At 37.4% G+C, this 20,716-nt stretch overlaps 1 protein-coding gene across 1 annotated transcript in view; it reads left to right on the forward strand.

Annotated features, from left to right (window-relative positions):
* Window positions 1-2,121, forward strand: part of LOC134816262 (uncharacterized) — a 148,120-nt gene extending 145,999 nt beyond the window's left edge. The window contains exons 12-14 of the mRNA XM_063825022.1: window positions 186-328; window positions 511-771; window positions 970-2,121. Of these exons, the coding sequence (XP_063681092.1) occupies window positions 186-328; window positions 511-771; window positions 970-1,581 (1,016 nt within the window). The 3' untranslated portion in view covers window positions 1,582-2,121. The remainder of the gene's footprint in view (window positions 1-185; window positions 329-510; window positions 772-969) is intronic.
* The last annotated feature ends 18,595 nt before the right edge of the window (window positions 2,122-20,716 follow it).

Here is a 20,716-nt window from a genome sequence, read left to right on the forward strand (position 1 = left end):
CTCTACTGCTTCTTTAAATATTTAGTGTCTTAAAATAGTTGTAGCAACCTTTATAAGTTATCACCAAGTCATATAATGACATTTTATTAACGTTAGGAAAACCTGAAGTATTCTCTTGATATCCTATAATTGAACGGTTGAAAAACCCCCATTCTGTACGTTATATAACGTGTAATATTTAACAGGTTGCAGTGTAGTAGACGACACAGTTTACTGGATAACAAGTGAGTGTGATCTGCCCTTCAAAGCTACAATTAACCAGCACAACATATTTACTCTGTACAACGTGCTCTGCAGATACCTATCTCACACCAACTCTAACGTTCAGGTATGTTTCTACAAAGGGTTTCTAAATTCCTTGCAGTTAATAATATGATGTTAAGTCATCAGGGTTTTCATCCGACTTCCTTCAAAACTCCAACTTTAGTTCTTCTGGTCACCTTGTTGTTCCACCTGTTACCCGATTATATCATCCTCATTCTTCCCGCAATTTAACATTTAACATTTCAGCCAGACATAAGCATCTCCAAACCGGAGACCTCCAGAAAGGCCCGAGTACAGAGCCCGGCTGAGAACAAGTACACAGTAAGAGAGATGCCCCTCCAGAACCCCCCACAACCTGCTGCAACTTCTCCACAAGGTCTCTGTACCAACCAGCTCTATCTCAGCCAGGAGACATGCTCTGAGAAGATGAACTACGAATTGTTGAGTAGTAACCATAGTGATTACAGTACGGGAGTCTCTTCTACTGGGTCTACTTATGACAGTGATGTAAGTTACATTAACTGTGAACTTTTCAGAGCCTGGTATTTTGTCAAGTTGAAGCTTCCAACGTTGGTTTAACCTTAGCATACAAGAATTATTATAAAGGAGCATACCAGAATTATATCGTGCGTGATTTCTGGACCGGACAATTATTCTAGAACTCACTAGATAACCCCTGATTATTCTAACCTCCACTCTCCCCAGGTGTACGAACTGATGGAGAACAGTGGAGCACCCGGCCACACTACTGACTGTATCTACGAGGACATGACCTCCACCTCTCCTCTTACTGATGAAGGTTACATGACGTCCTCTGGAAGCAACTCCAGCAGGTTCAGGTTCTCGTCAGCTGGCAGATCTGCTGCTGTCCGTCCTATTCCTCTCTCAGTTTATATGAACATGGACGGGAAATCAAGAGACCAGGAAGCTACTCTAGTTCCGGACACGTCATCAAGAGGGGTGTCTCGTGAGACGTCGCGCGACGAGGATGCGACACTGAGACCACCTTGTTACGAGTATATTGACATTGAACTGCCGGACAGGGGCCTCCTCTCGCCGGTAGCACCGCCTTGCTTACCTAGTCGCAACAAGAAACCATCAAAACCAGACATTTACACCACCAGTACTCCGCAAGAAGCGACACGTAACCCTTCGGGGGAATCACGCGACAAACAACTCAGCGAAGGATTAAAGTCTTATCAGGAGCAGTCGCGCCTTCAGAAGGAGGTAATGATGAACTTCTCAGCGTCTGTTTTAGAATCGAACTCTCGGAATGATAGTTGTCATAGCAGGGCGTTCATGAATTCTGCTGTATGAGAGACTAGATCATACGACTAGTTTTAGTTGCATCCCCTTTTATATTGATTTGTCTGCGTCAGTTTTAATTAACTGAACCGAAAGCTACTTTGACGCAGATTTCAGATTATCCTGAGCTAGTTTGTAACCCATTGGAAGATGAGTCGGTTGCCTAGAGACTGAGACGTTGCTAATGATAGAACGTGAACCGAGAAGATTAGTTATTGAAATTGATGTCGGTCGTGAATTTAAAGACAGTGGATTGTTTAGATTTTTCAATGAAGCAGAAATTGCCATTCAATTAATAAAGTCCTACAAATTTCAGTCGATTAAATGTATTTGTTTTAACCTAATGAAAAACGATATGCTTGAATGTTAAGTACATTTGTTTCCACAAATACATTTTTCTGGTCTAATAGATTTTATTGACTTTGATTCCTACAGTGCTAATAATGCAGTCAACCTTCTTCAGTGTTCGCTCAATAGGAATAATTTATTGAATTTGAGGTACAAATTGTGTGTGTTGTTGTTTAATCGTTATTGTTTGGATCTACTATAAAATATGTGGTGTTTCATTTTTCCAAATCTGAAAGTAAATATCCGATTCTCTTCAAAGTCATACGGCTTCGCATGCACCCCTCCCCTGGCCCGGTGTCTAAGATATTAGATATGGTGGAGTGACAGCAGACAAGCTGAGTGCCAGTAAAGCTGCTTTGAGTAAAGTTGCTTTGATGGATATTTTAGCTCGACAAAAATATGTGTAATTATTTCAACTGTTCCTCGGGGCTTTCTTTCTTGAAAATTTAGTTACTTTTGATATAACTGAGAGTATCAGGAAGACCCACAGCATTGGGAGGATACCGAATCACAATAATTAAACATTATTTCCCACAGATGCGGGGTTAAACACGTCTGATGACATTGAACAACATATTTTATGAACATATGACTGTTAATGTTATGCATAAGCCAACTAGATAAAGCACTGACTTGACCGGTGGGCTAACAAGTTTTAGTCTGGTGCAGATAGTCTGTACTCATCAATTTTAAAATGTTGTTTAAAAAAGGAATTTGTAATTAGTAATAGTATGGCTTAGCTGACATTTTATCAGATTGTTTTTTCAATGCGACGGTCGAACTGGAAGTTCAAATGCCATCGAGCTGAGTGCAACGATAACTATAAGTATAAGTTTTACCTCGAGCTGTTTGAATTTACAATTTATCAATGTAAACTGCTCGACCTAATAACAATAATAATAACATATTCGTGACAGTATGATCACAACTTTTCCGATCATATCAATACGATCCCTTTACACTTTAAGAATTTTTTGCCCCATGTTGTGCCTATGGACCGTGCTCGGCCATATCGTGGCTTAAGGCTTTCCTTAAATTAAATTAAAATGAGGATTAGGGGTCGTTCACAATCACATAGGGGTCGTTCACATATTACGTAATCAGCTGAGGGGGGGTTCCAAATGATTACGCTAGTGTAATTTTGACATAGCAGCTACTAGCTATGCCATATGCGTAAAACTGATTATGGAGCTGGGGGCCGGGCCGGGGGGGAGGGGAGGTTAAGATGTTCCAAAAAATGATTACGTAATATCATATGTGAACGATCCTTTACACTTTGACTTACAGTTACGACGTGAGACACTGACAAAACATTTTACCATGACATAAAAGTGAAAAGGCTGCGGTTATTCGGAGTCAGCATTAAAAACATTATGATCACATTTCATGAAATAATAATATTGAAACAGTTTGTAGAAAATTTAAACGAGAAGAATAATTTATTCACTTCTTGTACTTTAACTTACTATTCTAGCTGCCCTAAAAAGTTTACAACAAAGGGTTCACATTTATTGTTTTGTCCAGTTGAAAGGTTCAGTTCCTACGGAGTAAGGGGTCTGACATCAATAGTTATAATATGAATAATAGCAATACATGCAGATTTATGAAACGTTTTAAAATGATTAATCCGGTTCCATTTATCAATCGGTGCAATTTCTTAAAATGTTAAAAGGACACCGGTTCTACTGTTCGGTTACGGTGTACAAAGTTTACCTTTCAGTGTAGGTTGATACTATTCTAGTCAAATTGTTTATTGAGAAAGCTTATAATGTCTGGTTACACCGTACCAGGGGTCAGATATCTGAAACCCTTCGCTCCACGATGTACACAACGAAGAAGTAATACACAGCAGTATCCTCACAGTGGCGGAGGTCTGGTTTTTCTCGAGATCTTCGTTCACATATCATAGGCTCCGTTTCATGATCATGCAATGTAGAGTGACAAAAATCTGGTATTATTTAAATAAAAGTCTTTGGAAAACACCACAGATCGTGGTTTGGAACGTAACCGTAAATGATTCACATTTCAAAAATAAAATTAATGAACCGTTTTGTAGAAAAATTTAAACTAGAAGAATATTTATCACATCTGTACTTACTATTCCAGCTGCCTAAAAAGTTTACAAAGGTTCACATTTTGGTTTATCAGTTGGAAAGGTTTTTCTTCTGAGTAAGAATCTGAAATAAACGTATTATTTGATGTAATAACAAAACAATCAAAACTTTGTTAAATCTTTGAATAGATTTTGAATTTTGTTTAATGTTAAATACATATTTGAGGTATAATATGTAATTAACATTGAATAATGTTATAAATGTTTTCTATAAACACAAATTGGTCCCACAGTGATGGAGTTAATGAGCCTTTTCAGGATATTCATTTTTACATACAATGCAACCAGTGCGTAACGATGCCTGTCGGCGGCCCCCTGCAAAAAAAGCGCCCCCAGTTTGGCGCCCCCTTCCTTAATTTTGCCCCTCCCTAAAATTGAAACAAATTAGGTGATTTTAGAGGATACGCCCGGTAAATCTCTAAAAAGAAGTGTATATCTAAGCAAAACGCGCAGGTTTGCTAGTACTTTGTTAAGTTTTCGAATTGTCCCACATTCAAACGACGATTTGGCGCCCCCCTAAGACAACCCCCCCCCTCCCCCCCCGCACAGCGAAAATGCGAAAGTAAAATTTGATCACAGTCAAGTTCAAAATAAGTTTATGATAATATGTGTGATTTAAACAGCAATTGAAATTAGGAATTCAGCAACAAACGAAGTGTTATCAACGAAAAAGCACATTACTTTAAAAAGGGTCATTTTTACTAACCTTCAATTCACATTACTTTGTTAGAAGCTGATATCCGCTCTATCTTCCTGTTTGAACATTCGTATAGTCTTTAATATACATGCATCGTCTTCGTTCCTGGATTGTTTATTAAAATAACTTAAATAAGATAAATTATCATAATTGACGATAATTAAAAATTCTTCTCGCTTTGCCATTTGAAATGGAAAGCACCGGATTTTCAGTCATTTCTAAGATTTTGCTAGAACAGTATCACCAAGCTATAATGGTGTATGTTATTACAATTATGACAAGATCTACGTATTAAGTTATAAATGACGTAACGTAATAGTAGCTGCTGAAACAGCTAAAGTAAAGTTTAAAAAACGAAGGCAAATAGGTTTGCTTTTCTAAAGGTTGTTATAAAATCAGGGCTGGCCATAAACTTCAGCATTTCAAAAATAATTACAAACACTACAAATCTATTACTTATTGAGAATTATGAACGCGATGGAAATATTTTAACGGTAATATTATCCATATCCAAACCCAGGTATACATAACATGAAACTTGTTGTAACTATTGTATGAGAAGACTACCCTAAATAAATGTTAAAATTTTGTGGATATTGATTGAGCAGTTTTTGAAAGATATCGCCGAAAAGAGTAATCCTCCGCTTCTTAAGTACTTACTGCTCACAGCTTCATAAAATTGTCAACAAAGTAATCACATCTTTTCAGTGAAAGTGTTCGTTCCCTACTGATAACGGGTCTGAAACAATTGTTTATAATATGATATAATAGCACTACATCAAACCCTTTGTTAAAATCTTTGAATAGATTTTGAATTAATTTAATGTCATACATATTTATAATAATATGTATTTAACATTGAATAATTTTTATGAATGTTAAAAAACACAAAATGTCTCACAGTGATGAGTTAAGTGTCTTTTTTCAGGTATTAATCACTTATCAATGCCATGAAGCTTGTTTCTGTAATCTTTAATCAGAAATGGTGAATGGTTGCTGAGTGACACATTATTCTGGTATTGTACATGTAATTCTGGTATCAACACGGATTCATGGTTCAAAATGTAAAATTGGTCACCAGTTTAAATTGAAAATAATTTAGATAAAGCAATGTGTTTTCATTAGCAATTGAATTTAGGAATTCAGCACAATAGGAAGTGTTGCACTTTGCAGTATATGAACAAAAAAAAAAACAAACACTTTAAGTGGACGATTTTACCTTACTAACCTTGAAGTCTCATAGATTTAATTGGAGCGATATTCTCTCTCTATTCTTCCGTTTCAACTCTATTCTGTCGACATTCTTATAGACATTATACATCATCGTCATTGATCCTGGGTTTGTTAATTAGTAACTTGAGAAATGAGTAGATTATCATAGACCTTAAGAAGATCTCTGGTTTTTTTCATTGAAATGGAAATCACCGGATTGCGGTTAGTTTCTAATATTTGCTAGAACTATATTTTCAAGGGTTGTTTAATTGTAACATTGAGCTAGATTCCTACAAACATCTCACGATGCATTAAGTGTTTTATTTTCATTTAATATATTTATGAAACAAAGTTTTTACTATGTTTATAATGGAAAAAACAGTGGGCATTTCTTTGTTTAAATTGTTGATTTAAATCTGATTTTACATTTTATTTTGCTTGTTTTTTTTGTCAAATGCCTGTTGTGGTTAGATCTCAGAGCAGGTTACCCTCGATAACTATTCTGGGGACTTATGGGTATTTGGTTTCTGCTGCCATACTTCCACCCACGGAAAACTTAAACATACTTTCTTATTTAGTATCTAAGTTAGATTGCAGTATCATCTAGCTATTTGTCATATCCATCCAGCTGAAAGATATAAATAAATCAGTTTTCTATAGTAAAATAACCATTACCAACTCTCCCCCTTACGCCATTATTTAACCCCCCTTTCGTCGTTTAGCTGATGCTGAATACAACCCTGGTTGTAGAAGAGTTTAGTTCTCCTTTTGTAGTGATGCTATGGTCATTTCAGCATATCCAGCTTTACAATTATACCGTATTTATAACACTCGGTTATTACAATCGAAAATAAATACCGTTCCTGAGGAGCCGGTCACCTCGCTGCTCCCTTTATGAGAGTTCTGGATACAATACAATTCCCACTTCCAACCACGGTTCCTGGGACTCACTGGGAACTGTGTTGTTGTTCTGGATCACAATCTCCCACTCAACACCCTTCAGTCCTACAGCTTCACTGTCGAATGTCATATAAATCACGTTACCTGATTAATAAGGGTTATTTGACGGTTTCTTGTGTTCTCTTCCGCAGTTCCGCGATGTAGTTTTTGGTCCTGTCCCACCCAACCCTTCCAAGCAACCTCAATAAACTATACTATCGTTTGCCTCGGGGTCCAAGTCTCAACATACAGTATCAATTACCATTCTGTAACGCAGTTAATTAAATTTAAAACATAACATAATATAAGATTTAAACGTTATACTTACCACAGCAGTTTTTTTAGTTTTGTTTTTCCATCCAGTGTCACATGTCTCACAGCATGTCCATAGCATCATTCCGATATTTCCTTCCCCACACGCTCTGGAATAAATAACGTTATATATTATTACAACTGGTAAATCGTTTGTGAAGAATATGGAAATCGTTATTATGCTCAGTACACTTCAGATCTGTTTCCAATTTAATTAGATTTAAAACAAGAGTGTGATAATGTAACTACATCGTATTCCAGACTAAAAACAAGTGTTAAAACAAATTCAAAACGTAAAAAACATATATCTGGTCAAAAAAATTTGTGTACATTAATTTATTTTTTAATATCAACTTTATCCAAAAATTCGATACAAAAAAGTCATATAACAAAATTCATAACAAAATAGTTTATACGACGACAAACTTTTCTGTCATACGTTTGTATGACCCGCCGCTGTCGAAGTACGCTAACAGTGAAGACCTACATCATTGAAGACGCTACATAGTGAAACGACCGTGGGGGTAGCAACCGTGATACAAAAACTTTTATAGTAAATACTTGTACATTCCCAAAACTACACTATTTCATACTTTACAGACAGGGATTGTCATACACATATGTAGTGATAATTTAGTGATATTTTAGTTTTGTTTACTTCTGAGTACAGGACCACATCTCACACACGCACACTTCCGCCTACCTATTCAACACACTAACCCTTATAACATCAATCAAACCATATTAGGCTCCCACGTTTACCCACTTCTCATTGGTCCCTACGATTCCCGACCATTTTTTCACTCCACACTATACATACCTCCACACTTCACATCATCACCTGTTCACCGTTGTAGCACATCCTGCTTCCTGTATCAGTGTAGTATATTTAGTAGTATTTTAGGATGTAACATATTTACTATAAAAGTGTTGTCGTCGTATAAACAAATATTGTTATAATTTTGTTATGACTTTTTATTGTATCGAATTTTTGGATAAAGTTGATTGATTAAAAATAAATTAATGTACACAAATTTTTGCCTCAATAGATGTTTTTTAACGTTTTGAATTTTTTAACACTGTTTTTTAAGATCATGAATACGATTGTATTAACAATGAAACGTAGAGTAATCTCCTTTCCCTATAAGAGCATTTTTACTTGTCGCAACAACCCGGGATAAAGATAGATATACTTCATTTTATACATATTCTCTTCGTTGAATTTAGCTTAAGAAAGAGTCGCAAATTGCAGCATGTTTAAACTTAATCTTTCGTAATTTCGTAATTTTACAGGATTCAAGCTCAAACACAGTCCTATAACCAAACATACCCACTTCCCAAACCCGACACTCTCTCTGACAGACCAGAATGGAAACTTTAACAGAAGTAAGAAATGATGATCTGGCCGCACAAGGAACAACCATTAAATGATTAACCTTTAAAAGAATCATAATTGGTAATTTTCTCATAAGCTGGTCAGGAATTCTCACATCATATATTTACAAGGTGTATCTCATGGAAGGAGAAGACTGGACATACTACGGAATCACGATACTTCCGATCTATCAGCCGAACAGAAACGAAAACAATGCTGAAGAAGTCCAAGACCAATATCGACCCTGGTGTACAAGAGTAAGGACGGTGGAGGAGGCGCTGGAGGAGGCGCCGCCTCAGTTCCCGAGCTCTCCTCACTCTTTCTCTCCTTACAAACCCTCCACTCCAGCTTCGATAACGGGTAATTCCAGCTCAGTAACAGCAGAGCAACTCCCTGCTAGTGAAGCAGACCACCACCGGACAGTGAACCCCGTGGCAGCACTTTCAACAATGTCACTAGGTGACACGCTGGTCTCCCGTGACCCCCACTTTAACCTTCGTAAAAATCAGGGCCTTCCTCGCGACATGCATTCCGTCCCCTAGCAAACGCGACCTCCTTACCCTTCATGGAGGAAATAGAGAACAGAAAGAGTCCAAGTAGAAGTCTTCCCAGAATAGCTTTTGATTGAGACTATTTTTCGTGTTGTCAATTTTAATCTCGAATACAGCAAGTGCTCACTTTCGATTCAGTGATTGTTGAAATTTTTTGTCTGCTGAAAGAATGTATTTAAATCGTTGAATTTTGGATACAGAATGCGTTTTTAAATTACCCAGATGTTGTTTATGATAAATATTAACACGTTTATTTATTAATTATATCATCAACCAACGCCTTATTTCTGAATTAAATTTGATCTTTGGGAACAATCGCAGTTTTTCGAAATTTCCGTTCCGCAAGGATAAAAATTTCTAAACTAAAGATGTAAAATTCAAATTCTTGGCGAGTGATTTACTTACCGTAGAAAAAAAAAGTATGTTGGTTTTTTTTTCTTCCCCCAAAAGTAAAACTAATTAATTTAACTAATACACCACGTTTTCTCAATAAATGACCATGCACAGTCCAACAGTTGACTCGACTGTAGCAATGATTCCAGTTTCAACAGATTTTACTTTTATAAACATCCTAAAATCGATTTCATCTAATCCTCATCCCATTCCCCCCCCCTTCACAATGCTATTGGACAAATGTACCTACCAATCTCAAGTCCCATTTTTGCTGAAGCCTGTTCCAACAAAATATAATCAGAATCAAAACCCAATTTACTGTTTGCCCGTTTTTTAGTGAGTGCCAACTAATTATCATATATTAATAACCTTATTACAGTATATTCACTTTTTCATGTCATATAATTATCTTCGCGAAACCTGATAGCTCACTTTGTGCTACTAGTGATAAAAGACTAAATTTGTTTTAAAGACCCCGGGCCGCCCTTTAAGGGCTTATGAAACCGTTTATTTGACAACATAAAATATATAAATAATCTGAAAAAAAACGTAACATTCATGTCAATACTAACTGAAATAATATAATCTGTAGTTAAAATAATAAACTTACTGTCACATAATAAGATATAGATTAATAAAATGAATCTCTTTTATTTCCACACTTATTCTCACAACCAACATTATAGTCACACATACCCAAAACTTTAAATTTTATCAATTACAAATGTCCACATCTATACGACTCTATCTTTTAGTTAAAAAGTCAGGGTGCAACGAAGCAGTCCCTATTATATATCATACGGAATAGCTACGTACGACTAAGCATTGAGAATTAACAACAGACCCTTCTAGTTTTAAACAACTTTCTCAACCTTCAAACTCTTGTCGTTTTTTCATTTTAATTTCTTGAACCACCCTTCGCATGATCTGTCTGGTTGGATAAATTTTGCTAATACGCTAACTATAATTATAATGTATCACACCTCGTTCAACGATGACATGACATGGCCAATAAGAATAAAATAAATTATATGTTTTGTCTACTGTGTAGCTGATTCTGGAACAAAGCTCTCATATATAATAATAGATCACGTAAAGCGTGGTGTCCTAGCAGGGTTCTAATTAACTGTCTTCTTAAAAGATGAATGCAATCTCTCACGACACCAATAAAACATTATTTTCAAATAATCTATTCAGGCAGCTAACATTAAATTATTGAACAACAATTAGTTCATCGCAAGGGCTGCAACGGGTAATTTTCCATTGTTCTTATAATAAAATACCAGCCGAGCTGTAAGTCACACAAAGTCACGACAGAGCCCGCTTCTGCGACATGACACTACACCAGACATCAACTAATAATTCTCACGCATAACGTAAATTCAATTATAGTCATGCATATGCTAGACTTTTATTTTCTAACAGAAAAACTTTGTATGCGATGGCAGCAATCGACAGCAGAAATTCTCTGCGGCAACAACAACAGAGCAATTACACTTACAGGATAGACCATTGAGCCAATAAACAACCAAAATAGTATAGGACATTGGGCCCCTTTTAACTCCTATGACCGGTAGACCCTGAAAAGCTTTTACAGTAAAAGCGATTCACCGCGGAGTTTAGAGTAAAAGAAACATCCGCGTACATCGGTGTTTTGTTTTGGTTTACATTATGTAATAGTTTAGCCCTATATGGGAAAGAAAAGGCCAGCGGTAAATCGGGGTTGCGGTAAATTGGTCGCGGATATTTATTACTATATCTAATCGGGTTTGTTAACTGTAACTACTCAGTCAACAGTTTTCATATCCGCACTGTCCGAAAAACTAAAGACACCAAAGCCTGAAAAAAGCGGTGCTTTTTTTAAAAGATATGCTTAGAAAACCTTAAAGATGGAATGATACTCAAATGGACTTCCAAAATGACGATCTTGAGCCAACCCCATCAATCATTTGGGAAACTCACGACCATGCAACCCCAACGGCCCTCCAAGGTCCAATGCCAATGCCAAAAATTGATGCCGCCAACTGTCAACCCAATGCAAAGCCTATCCCAAACCAACCGCATCATTGCCAACTTTCTGCCTCCGTTTTAAAATCTAGGTCTATTACCTCAGCCGCCACTATTCGTCTTTTTTTTCTAGACAAAACTTTCCAGATCATCTTAACACAAGAACTCAAGCTAAACGAAGTTACACTATTCCGCATCGGCGGGTTTACAGCTAAATTAAGACTAAAATTACTCTTAATAAGCAATCAGATTAGAAAACATCCCATCATTAGAGTTAAAACAACAGGTTCGAATCAGGGCTAATAACTTATAAAAATCTATCACAAATGTCATTTGTACCAGTTTACCTACCCGTTCAACAATCACACGGCCAATTTAAGGAGATAAAACAATTCGCTATAGTTCGGTGGTTGTTCCCATTGCTTATTTGTTTGAATCTGTGTCATGTATGACAAAGGCCTAAGTGATTTGGAATATAACGTAGATAAAATGAAGATCTCGTCATCTCAAACCTTTCACATCAAACATTTTTTGCTGCTCCTCAACACCGACGTCCTCGGGTACTTTCGAAGAACTACGTTCTTTGAAACACCTATCCTTAAACCGAGGACCACACGTCCCATGAATAAATGCCCCCAGCTAAACTCCCTCCGCTTTAACCTCTCAGACAAACCCCTTAAAACCTCATTAGCTCAAGAATCATTGGCCATCAGGAACTCACTCCATGCAACAGAATTTGGAAACGTAACCTCACAGAACCTTTCTCCTTCGACATCCTCCTGAAAAGAAGACCTAGTAATCACCTCTCATCTCCTACTCATCGTCATTAACTCCATCTCCATATTTTTTTAACTCGTATTTAAATTATTATATTCCGATCTTTTTTTTCGTGAAACTGAAATTGTAACGCGGCTAATTTTTAAATTTTTAAAATTATTTTAAAATAGCATTCTCCTCGATTTATAGAGTTCTGATCGTCTTTAATGAAATATTCTGTATTACCAAGAAAAGACCGAGTTCGTTATGTTCTCCTTGGTCATTTCATGTTTAATATTATCCTGTTAATTCTTCAGAAAATCATGTGTCAAAAGAAAGTAAAGTCACCTGGATCAAATTTACGTCGTACGATGTTTGTGTTGTGGGGTGCGGGAGTGTTTGGCTCGTGTACTTGCATACCAACTCTCGAAATTCCCGGCTTGATATCTGTCTGGTGGGAACCTGGTTAGTAAATTATACATTTCAATTTTCATATTAAATATATGATAATTGATTGCGGCATGCCTCATACAATTTTATTTTAAATTATTAATTCCTAATTTTTTTTAAAAACAGAAAAACAAATTCGAGAGTATTAATACACTTTATCCCCCCAATAACCTTTTGGATTGTTAAAAAAATAGAAAAAATCACAACAATATACCGAACTAAATCATCTGAATGTAGGAGATTTCCTCGTTGAATAGCAGTGCCAGTGTGGGCAAGCGGGAACAAGTCCCATGGACTAGCACCTGGTTTTATAGTTCCAGCTGAGTGCCGGGTGATCCAGTGCAGTTGGTGATAAATCGGTTTTTAGATTTGAGTGGTTGAAATGATGTTTCAGAGTAGTTTGTTAGGTAATGGTTTTTAAGTCCAAGTTAAATGATATTTATGAAGAATTTTGCATGATTAACAGGTCGTGTTCGTATATTCTGGAGTGGGCTGTAGAAAAAATAAACTTTACTTAATTCCAGGAACGTTGATTAAAATATTGATTAACGGTCAACCGATTTGTAAATGCATGTTTTTGATGTTTTGATGTTTCGAATGTTTTATTCTTTATTTGATTCTATCAGCAATTATTTGAATTTGAAGTAAATTATTTTGTCTTCTTAACTTCTTTGTCGATGTAAGTCCGCATTTTAATTATTGCTGTGACGTGAAATTGGGAGAATCAGAAACAACAAACAAGCAAAAGACTAAAACAACCAAATCCACAGTAGACATGACTTTTGGAGTGAAAGTGTTTAGTTACACAAAGAGAAAATATGCTTAAAACTAATCAGTTCACAGCTCATGTTTATCTCAACACTTGACCCTCGATCGACTTTTAATCTCCACTCATCTACCTGTTCCCCCGATGGATCGATCTAGAAATTGCATTGGTGGTTGGGTCGAGCAGCTGCTCGTGGGCCTCCTACGTGTACATGAACGTGTGTAAAATGGCAAATTTCCGTCTTCAGTCTTAAAATGCGGGCGCGATTAGATCTGTGAGTGTGTACATGCTTATACGTTTTTGTTTTATGAGTAAGCTGTGTGATTGTGCAAGTAAGTAAGTAAAGATTATGACATAACATCATCACAAGTTGCAAGTGTCTACAAAATATCATTGCACTAAATAGAAAAATAATTTAAATAAATATATTTTTCCATCAACATTAATAATTTATCAAATTCCATTTTATTAATTAATAAAATCTAATACATTATATATAAATAATTCATTAAAACTTCCCATGAGTGAAATAAAGATTTAAAAAACGCTTCTTTGCCACAAAAGGATGAAACCAAAGATATTGATCATCATTATTATAACTGGGTCCTCCAATTTTCCCTTATAAAACTTCATTTGAAACATTCCAAAAATAAAATCATTTACTGTTTTTAGAAATCATTTCTTTCTTAAATCCTTCCAATCTAACTTTAAAACTTAAAACTGTCGAGCATGCAGTTCTTGACATCTGGACTAGGGAGTTTGTTTTAATACGGAATGACTCGCTCCGGAAGAAAAGAAGACTGGAGATTCTTCACTAAGTAAGCTATACCAATGTATTTTTTACGCTGATTTCGGATAAAACCTATTTCATAGCATGAAAATCATTAATTCTTGCTGATTATGAGCAAATAACCATTTTGGTCAGAAGCGCGCACGTGACAGGCTTGTAAAACGATATTTGAGCTGTTTATGCTTTAAGGGGTCGTTCACATATTTAGTACCCTCTAAAATAATAACAATTTGACAATATTTTAATTAAAATTCCACTTAATTTAGGTAGTGCGCCATCGACAGTGAGCCGCGCGTGCCGACTGTAGGATGGTTTTTTAGCGCTAATTTCGGCCAGCACAATTTTCTTCAAACAAATAGATATTAAGTATCCTTCCCGACCTCCGATTGCAACAAAAATTGGTAAGCTTACTCATAGACTTACAAGGAAAGTGTCCGAAAAGTTTAAAGAATATCCAACCATCAGACATTATGTTACAGCTAAAAGCAGCGTATTTTGCCCCATTTTTATCACTATATCAACTCCGATATCCACCAAATTTTTCGGACAGTTGTGAAAGCCCTATTGGAAGGTCGTCGCCAATTTTCAGAAGGATCTCATGCAAGGAACTGAAGATATATCCAAATAATACGAGAAAAATCGACGAATTTGGTCAAATTTGGTCAAATTACGCGACTTTTACAGCTAATTTTGCTCCAAAAGCCGCGCACCATCAAATATGGCACCTAGGCAAAACTCACTGATCTTTCCAAAAAGGTATAACAAATTTGGTATTGTGAAATTTTTCACAGTCTCTAGAAAACAATGGTACAAAAATATTAAAATCCGAGCAAGTTTATTTTTATGGTGCACCCCCTACTTAATTTCACTATGATAGTTTAAGTTATCAAATTTAGAAATTGATCGAATATCTTGATTGACGGTGTCAATCCATCGAGATCGTTGTTTTGCGAAGCAAAGCAACGATCGACGCAAGAACGAAGCAAGAATGCTAGTTTGCGCGGCGCGTCGAAGCGGCGAAGTCCTCCAATGATCGAATATCCGGCTATTGCTCTATCCAGAGCCCTAATTGCGCTGGCAGTGGCGCGCGCCCGCCTTCTTGACTTGTGGAACAATTGTCAATTGTAGGTTGTATACAACCTACCATGCCAGGATGCAGGAAGCGCGCCAAGTTGGACTCTTCGACGGTCCTGGAACAGATATTTTACGAGTATCACTTAATTGACGATGTCAATTCATGGCAGCTCGGCGCGGCACAGTGCATGCACAGTAGCGCATTTCGCCGATCTGTCGCTGTGAGAAGCCTTATTAAGTGCGCGGCGCGGCACAGTAACGCATCGCGCTACAAAAGTATCACCGGCTGTTAAGTGAAACAAGCGCGCCCGCAGTGGCGCGAAAGCACATGGTTAGGTGAATCTAAGGTGCTAGGCCGGATATCACAACAATGATTTCGGCTCCGGGCTCATCATGATAGCATGATCAGGGTTACTTGATACATGTTACGTATCCCTTCGGCGGCGCGCGCTTCGCGCCCAAAAAGTGGCATGCAACGTATGTCAAAGGGTTACCTTTGCTCTAACCAGAGCCCTCTCACGCAGTACGCGTATATATACACATGGCTATGTGAAGGGTTACCTGGGGACCTCAGGCTATCATGTTCACAAAAAAACCGAATAGAGATTAGGCGGAATGACAGGCTGAGCGCGGCCCAATAAGATCAGGGTAGTATGAAACGCAGATAAAAGTGTTTTCAAGGGGAAAAGCCAGGGGTTCAGGCCATGATTACGTAATAGTGCTGTCAGGAGGGGGTTGTGTTTTGATTATGTATAGTATATGGTTGATTATGGAGGGGGGCCGGGGATCAGAGGTGAGAGGGGGTAAAAATTGCTAACATATTGATTACATAATATGTGAACGTTTTTGGTTTTAAAGTAATCGTGAAGATAATGTTAAGCCGTTGTACATACTTGTATCATGTCGTGACCCCCATACCATGGTCGTTTTCACTAGTGACTAGGCGACGATACAGGGCGGGTCATACAACGTATCACAAGTACATACATATTGCAATTGCAATCGTAATGGAAACTGCAATAAAAAGCTGCAACAGCTGTGCGGTGCGTCAATTGCAATTGCATTATGTATATGTACTACGGCTTAAAGATTTAAATCAAAATGAACATAAATATATAATAGCCTGAGGTCCCCAGATAACCCTATAATATAATATGAATTATTTTTTAAAACTTCGTCATTGATAATCGGCGATGCAACAATATAATGCATCAAATATCAATTACCTTTCAAGCTTGTGAATCCAAAAATTTCATTTTTTATTGTTAAGTAAATTAATTTTATCAGCATATCAGAAAATTTTGGCTATGTGAAGTGCGTATATCATGAGTATATTTTTCCAAATATCATGTAATAAGGACTTAGTTTAAATGCATTTATAATAAAATTATGTGGCCAAAATTACTTTAAGATTAAACTAAAATTGTATTTTCGCCAATTTACACAGCAGTATGAAAATCGAATGCTGAATTAAATATTGTCATATTTTCACAATACAAGAAACACTAAAAAGTTGTTGCATTTGCATGGGTGAGAATCCCTGCCACGTTTTTGGTCAGTTTCGCCGGGGCTCATGTCTTTCCTCGAGGGAGCATTAGTGTCTACAGAAAAACTGACAAATCCTAGCAAAGTCCAATCCGAACCACATCTTCCATTAGAGGTGGTGCTGGGTCAGCTGGTTACTGAACGGATTGGCCTGGAGAAAGGCATAGTCCTGTTATTCTCAAGTTAACCATAGAGGGGGTCAGGCGCTGTTCGCTCACGGCTGGTTCTTGGAGCCAACACCCTCAACCCCACAGAAGTGGGAGCACTGTCAGTGGTGACTCACCCAGATAACGGACAGTGTCTCTCCTTCTTTCTTCTTGGACTTGCATTGTTGCTGGTGAGTCAGCTGGCAACAGTGTACCATACTATCATATTCATGTTTTCTTCCCCACATCTCCTACACCTCACCCCAACCGCAGGTTCCTTGTGGGTAAAGGAATATTCAACCGCAGGTTCCTTGCGGTTAAAGGAACAAACAAAAACAAAAAACGGCGGACTCCTTGCCGGTAAAGGAGAATTCTACAGCAAGTTCCTTGCCAGTAAAGGAACATTGAACAAGTATCGAATCAGTATAGCTATTCCCTGCTTCAGATAGGGACTGCGTGACAGTTTTATCCTTCGGGGACAGCGGAAGCTATGCCAAAATTTTCAGCCGATCCCTTTCATGTGCAAGTTTAACCATCCACAGTTTCTATTACTGATTTTGAGACACCTCCGGAGACTTAATCATGCATGGTTCTTGAGTCAAAGTATAGCAAATTGCCGGAAGAGAGTTAATATATGTAATTTCAATTATTTATGATACCGATACAAGCATTCAAATTCCAGACATTTTCAACCAGAATAGTGAGCTGAGACAGGCTTTCTGAGAGTCTTTTGATGTCTTAGCTCAATATCATACCGAATGGCTCTCATGAGGAATAAGGTCAGTTGGCTGCTTGCATATCTGCCCAGTGGCAAATAGTCAGGCGTCCAGGAATTTAACACCTAGTCAAAATTTGTTGATAACCGGTAAAAAAAGATTCTTGTGGAAAAAATATTCACATTAATTTAAAATTAAATCAAAATTGGTCGCTCTCAGGGCTAACGCGATGTTACATCATTTTATCGACTCGAAGTTCGAATCGAGCGCATTCCTAGATTCCATGACTATTTCTTACCTATAAGATTGCTTGACTATTTTTTGCGCATTCAGACACCAAAAAACGCGCAGAAAACGCGAGCTATCCATTCCTCCTTCCTCAACAACCCGGAATATAAAAAAATAGTCATGTAAAATAGTCATTTGAAATAGTCATGCAAAATTTCAGCTCTGATACGCTAAAATATCAAGTTAATCTTAAACAATCGACAATCTAATATGAATCCTCCCAATCCTCCCAGCCATATTAACTGGTGAACGGTGTAAATATAGAGCGGTATTTTAAAATGTAGCATTCTAAATTTTATGGATTCAAGTTGGCTCCTTTAGTCTAGATTCATTTAGAAAATTCTCGAAGTTCGAGTAATACAGTATTCTCAGGGTTTGGCGCTTAAGGAAGCTTCACATCCGAGACCGATTTCCACGAATCAATTTAATATTGTAGCTACAAGTCAACAACAGTGCAAGTGGGAAGGAAGTGAATCTAGCCATTGCTACTATATCAGGGGAACTCGTGTGTTCTAGGCTTAAGCAAGTTTCACATCCTAGATCATCTAGAGTACAGTGCAACCCCCTCCATTATACATCCCTATCCCGCTTTAAGTCCGAAGTTTATCACTGTTTATTATCCAATATTGTATCTAACCTGGCAGAAGCAAGCTTCAGATCCATAGTCAGGCCATAAATTTCGACACAAGGTCGAAGCCACCTTCAGAGTAGCGAATCGCTCATCATGCTGATGGGAGTCCAATCTTAGAGCTCGATCTTCCGAGTTAGTATGAAGAATAGTATGAAAATGTCTGTGGGCTAGGGTGTATAGTTCTTTGAAAAAATATTTCCTTGCGTTTCAAATAAATTAAAGAATTCTCAGAAATTTTTTATTTAATTTCAAAATTTGCAATTGCATATTCATCCGGTAATTATTCTAATGGATACGCTAAGCATTTCAAACTAATCTTGACCTGGGAGAAGAGCTGACCAGTGACAAGTCGGCCGCAAAGCGGCCGAAAAATATATAGCCTTTTTTTCTTCCCAAAATGGATTCCTAGTCATATTTAAAATTTATTCCACTGGGCATATCTGGCCATTATTTCTCGGGACGATCATGTCATAATGATTCTGCTCTGTTGCTTTGACGTCAGTGGCAGACATATTGTCCCACAGGTCGCTGTGAAGTCCTTATGTGCACAGCCAGTACAGAAAGGACGATACTTAAGGATCCGCGAGGGCTTGAAGGCTTATTCAGATAGCCCATTATTCGCACCTTTCTCCGTGGATTCCCTTAGAAGGGAGGCCGAACGGCGGACCTATACCAGTAAAATTTGAGGAGAAGCCCGGTTACGGATTAAAGCCGTCCGGGACTAAAACTGAACTGAACTGAGTTGTTGCTTCTTTCGCCTCTATTTGATTATCGTTTCGATGTCTTGTTGTTTATTAACTATATTTTTATGTATTCTCATTGAGGCGGAGAACTCATACATATTAATTCTCATCGTTTGTATCATGTGTTTTATCCCTCTGTAAAAGTCTCCTTAAATTTTTGATGGATGATCATAATTTGTTATGAACACTTTAATAGAGTTGAATGAAATAAAGGATATAGCTCGCTGTAGGCCATGTTGGAGGAATCTTTTGTAGTTTATGCAGTTAACGGTGTGAAGGAGTTTTTACCACTGTAGATTCCATTTGTACTGTAGTCGACTATTATATATGACTTAATTTTAATCTTCATTATAATTTATCGTGATTGGCCATACAACATCCAACAGAATGTTCCCTATTCACCATTTCGATCAAAAATTGACTGGGATATGGCACGTTTTGCTGCCAAATTTGTTGCTTAAAATTACTTAATATTCGGGGTAAAAAGCGCCCCCCCCCCTCTATCTCTGAAATGATGGCATCATGATCTTGTAGTCTATGACACTGTTCCTTGCTGCACAATTAGTGAAGATCTATGCAGTTTTCAATATAAAAGGGGGGGGGACCACCAACCCATTTTAGGCCAGGTAGCGCAGTTGGTTAGAACGCCAGCTTTGCAATCGTGAGGTTGCGAGTTCGAATCCCACTGTCTGCCTGGTCGTGGGGTGAGCGTCGTTGACATTCAGCTAAGGATCCTGAGTGGTCTTTGCAGCCCCCGGTCTACTCAGCCGAATACTCGAGAAATCGGGTGTGAGGGTTAAATGAGGAGCTGCACATTGCAGCAAAGTCTCTGGCAAAGAAAGTATGGTACACACTACCTTAACCATCACTGGCTAAAAACAAATCCTTCGGCTTCCTGTAATTGGCTGGTTGCACTTGTGTAACAATGTGGCTGTTGGAATACTCCGAAGTAAAATAAGTGTCTTGATAAAAAAATGTAGATGAGACACCTCACAGCCAGTAGACCAAAGTAGCTCTTGCTTGTAAAAGAGCTACTTCGGGAGTCCCTCCAGGGATCATTTCGTCTGTAAAATTTTGTATGATGTTGTTATTTATGATTAATATTTGTTATGTTATTATTTTTGATTAATATTTGATAATACTTTTAAATTTGATGGAGAAATAGTTACTGTATATTTTTCCATGTAGTGTGTTGACACTTTGTAGACATTAGTGATGATGTTATGTCATAATTTTTAATTTACTTTACTTTACTTTTACTTTATAATATTTACAGTCTGAAACCAATTTAAGTA

This window comes from Bolinopsis microptera, chromosome 6 (assembly GCF_026151205.1).
Source record: "Bolinopsis microptera isolate Bmic1 chromosome 6, MBARI_Bmic_1.0, whole genome shotgun sequence".
NCBI classification, from domain to species: Eukaryota; Metazoa; Ctenophora; class Tentaculata; order Lobata; family Bolinopsidae; genus Bolinopsis; species Bolinopsis microptera.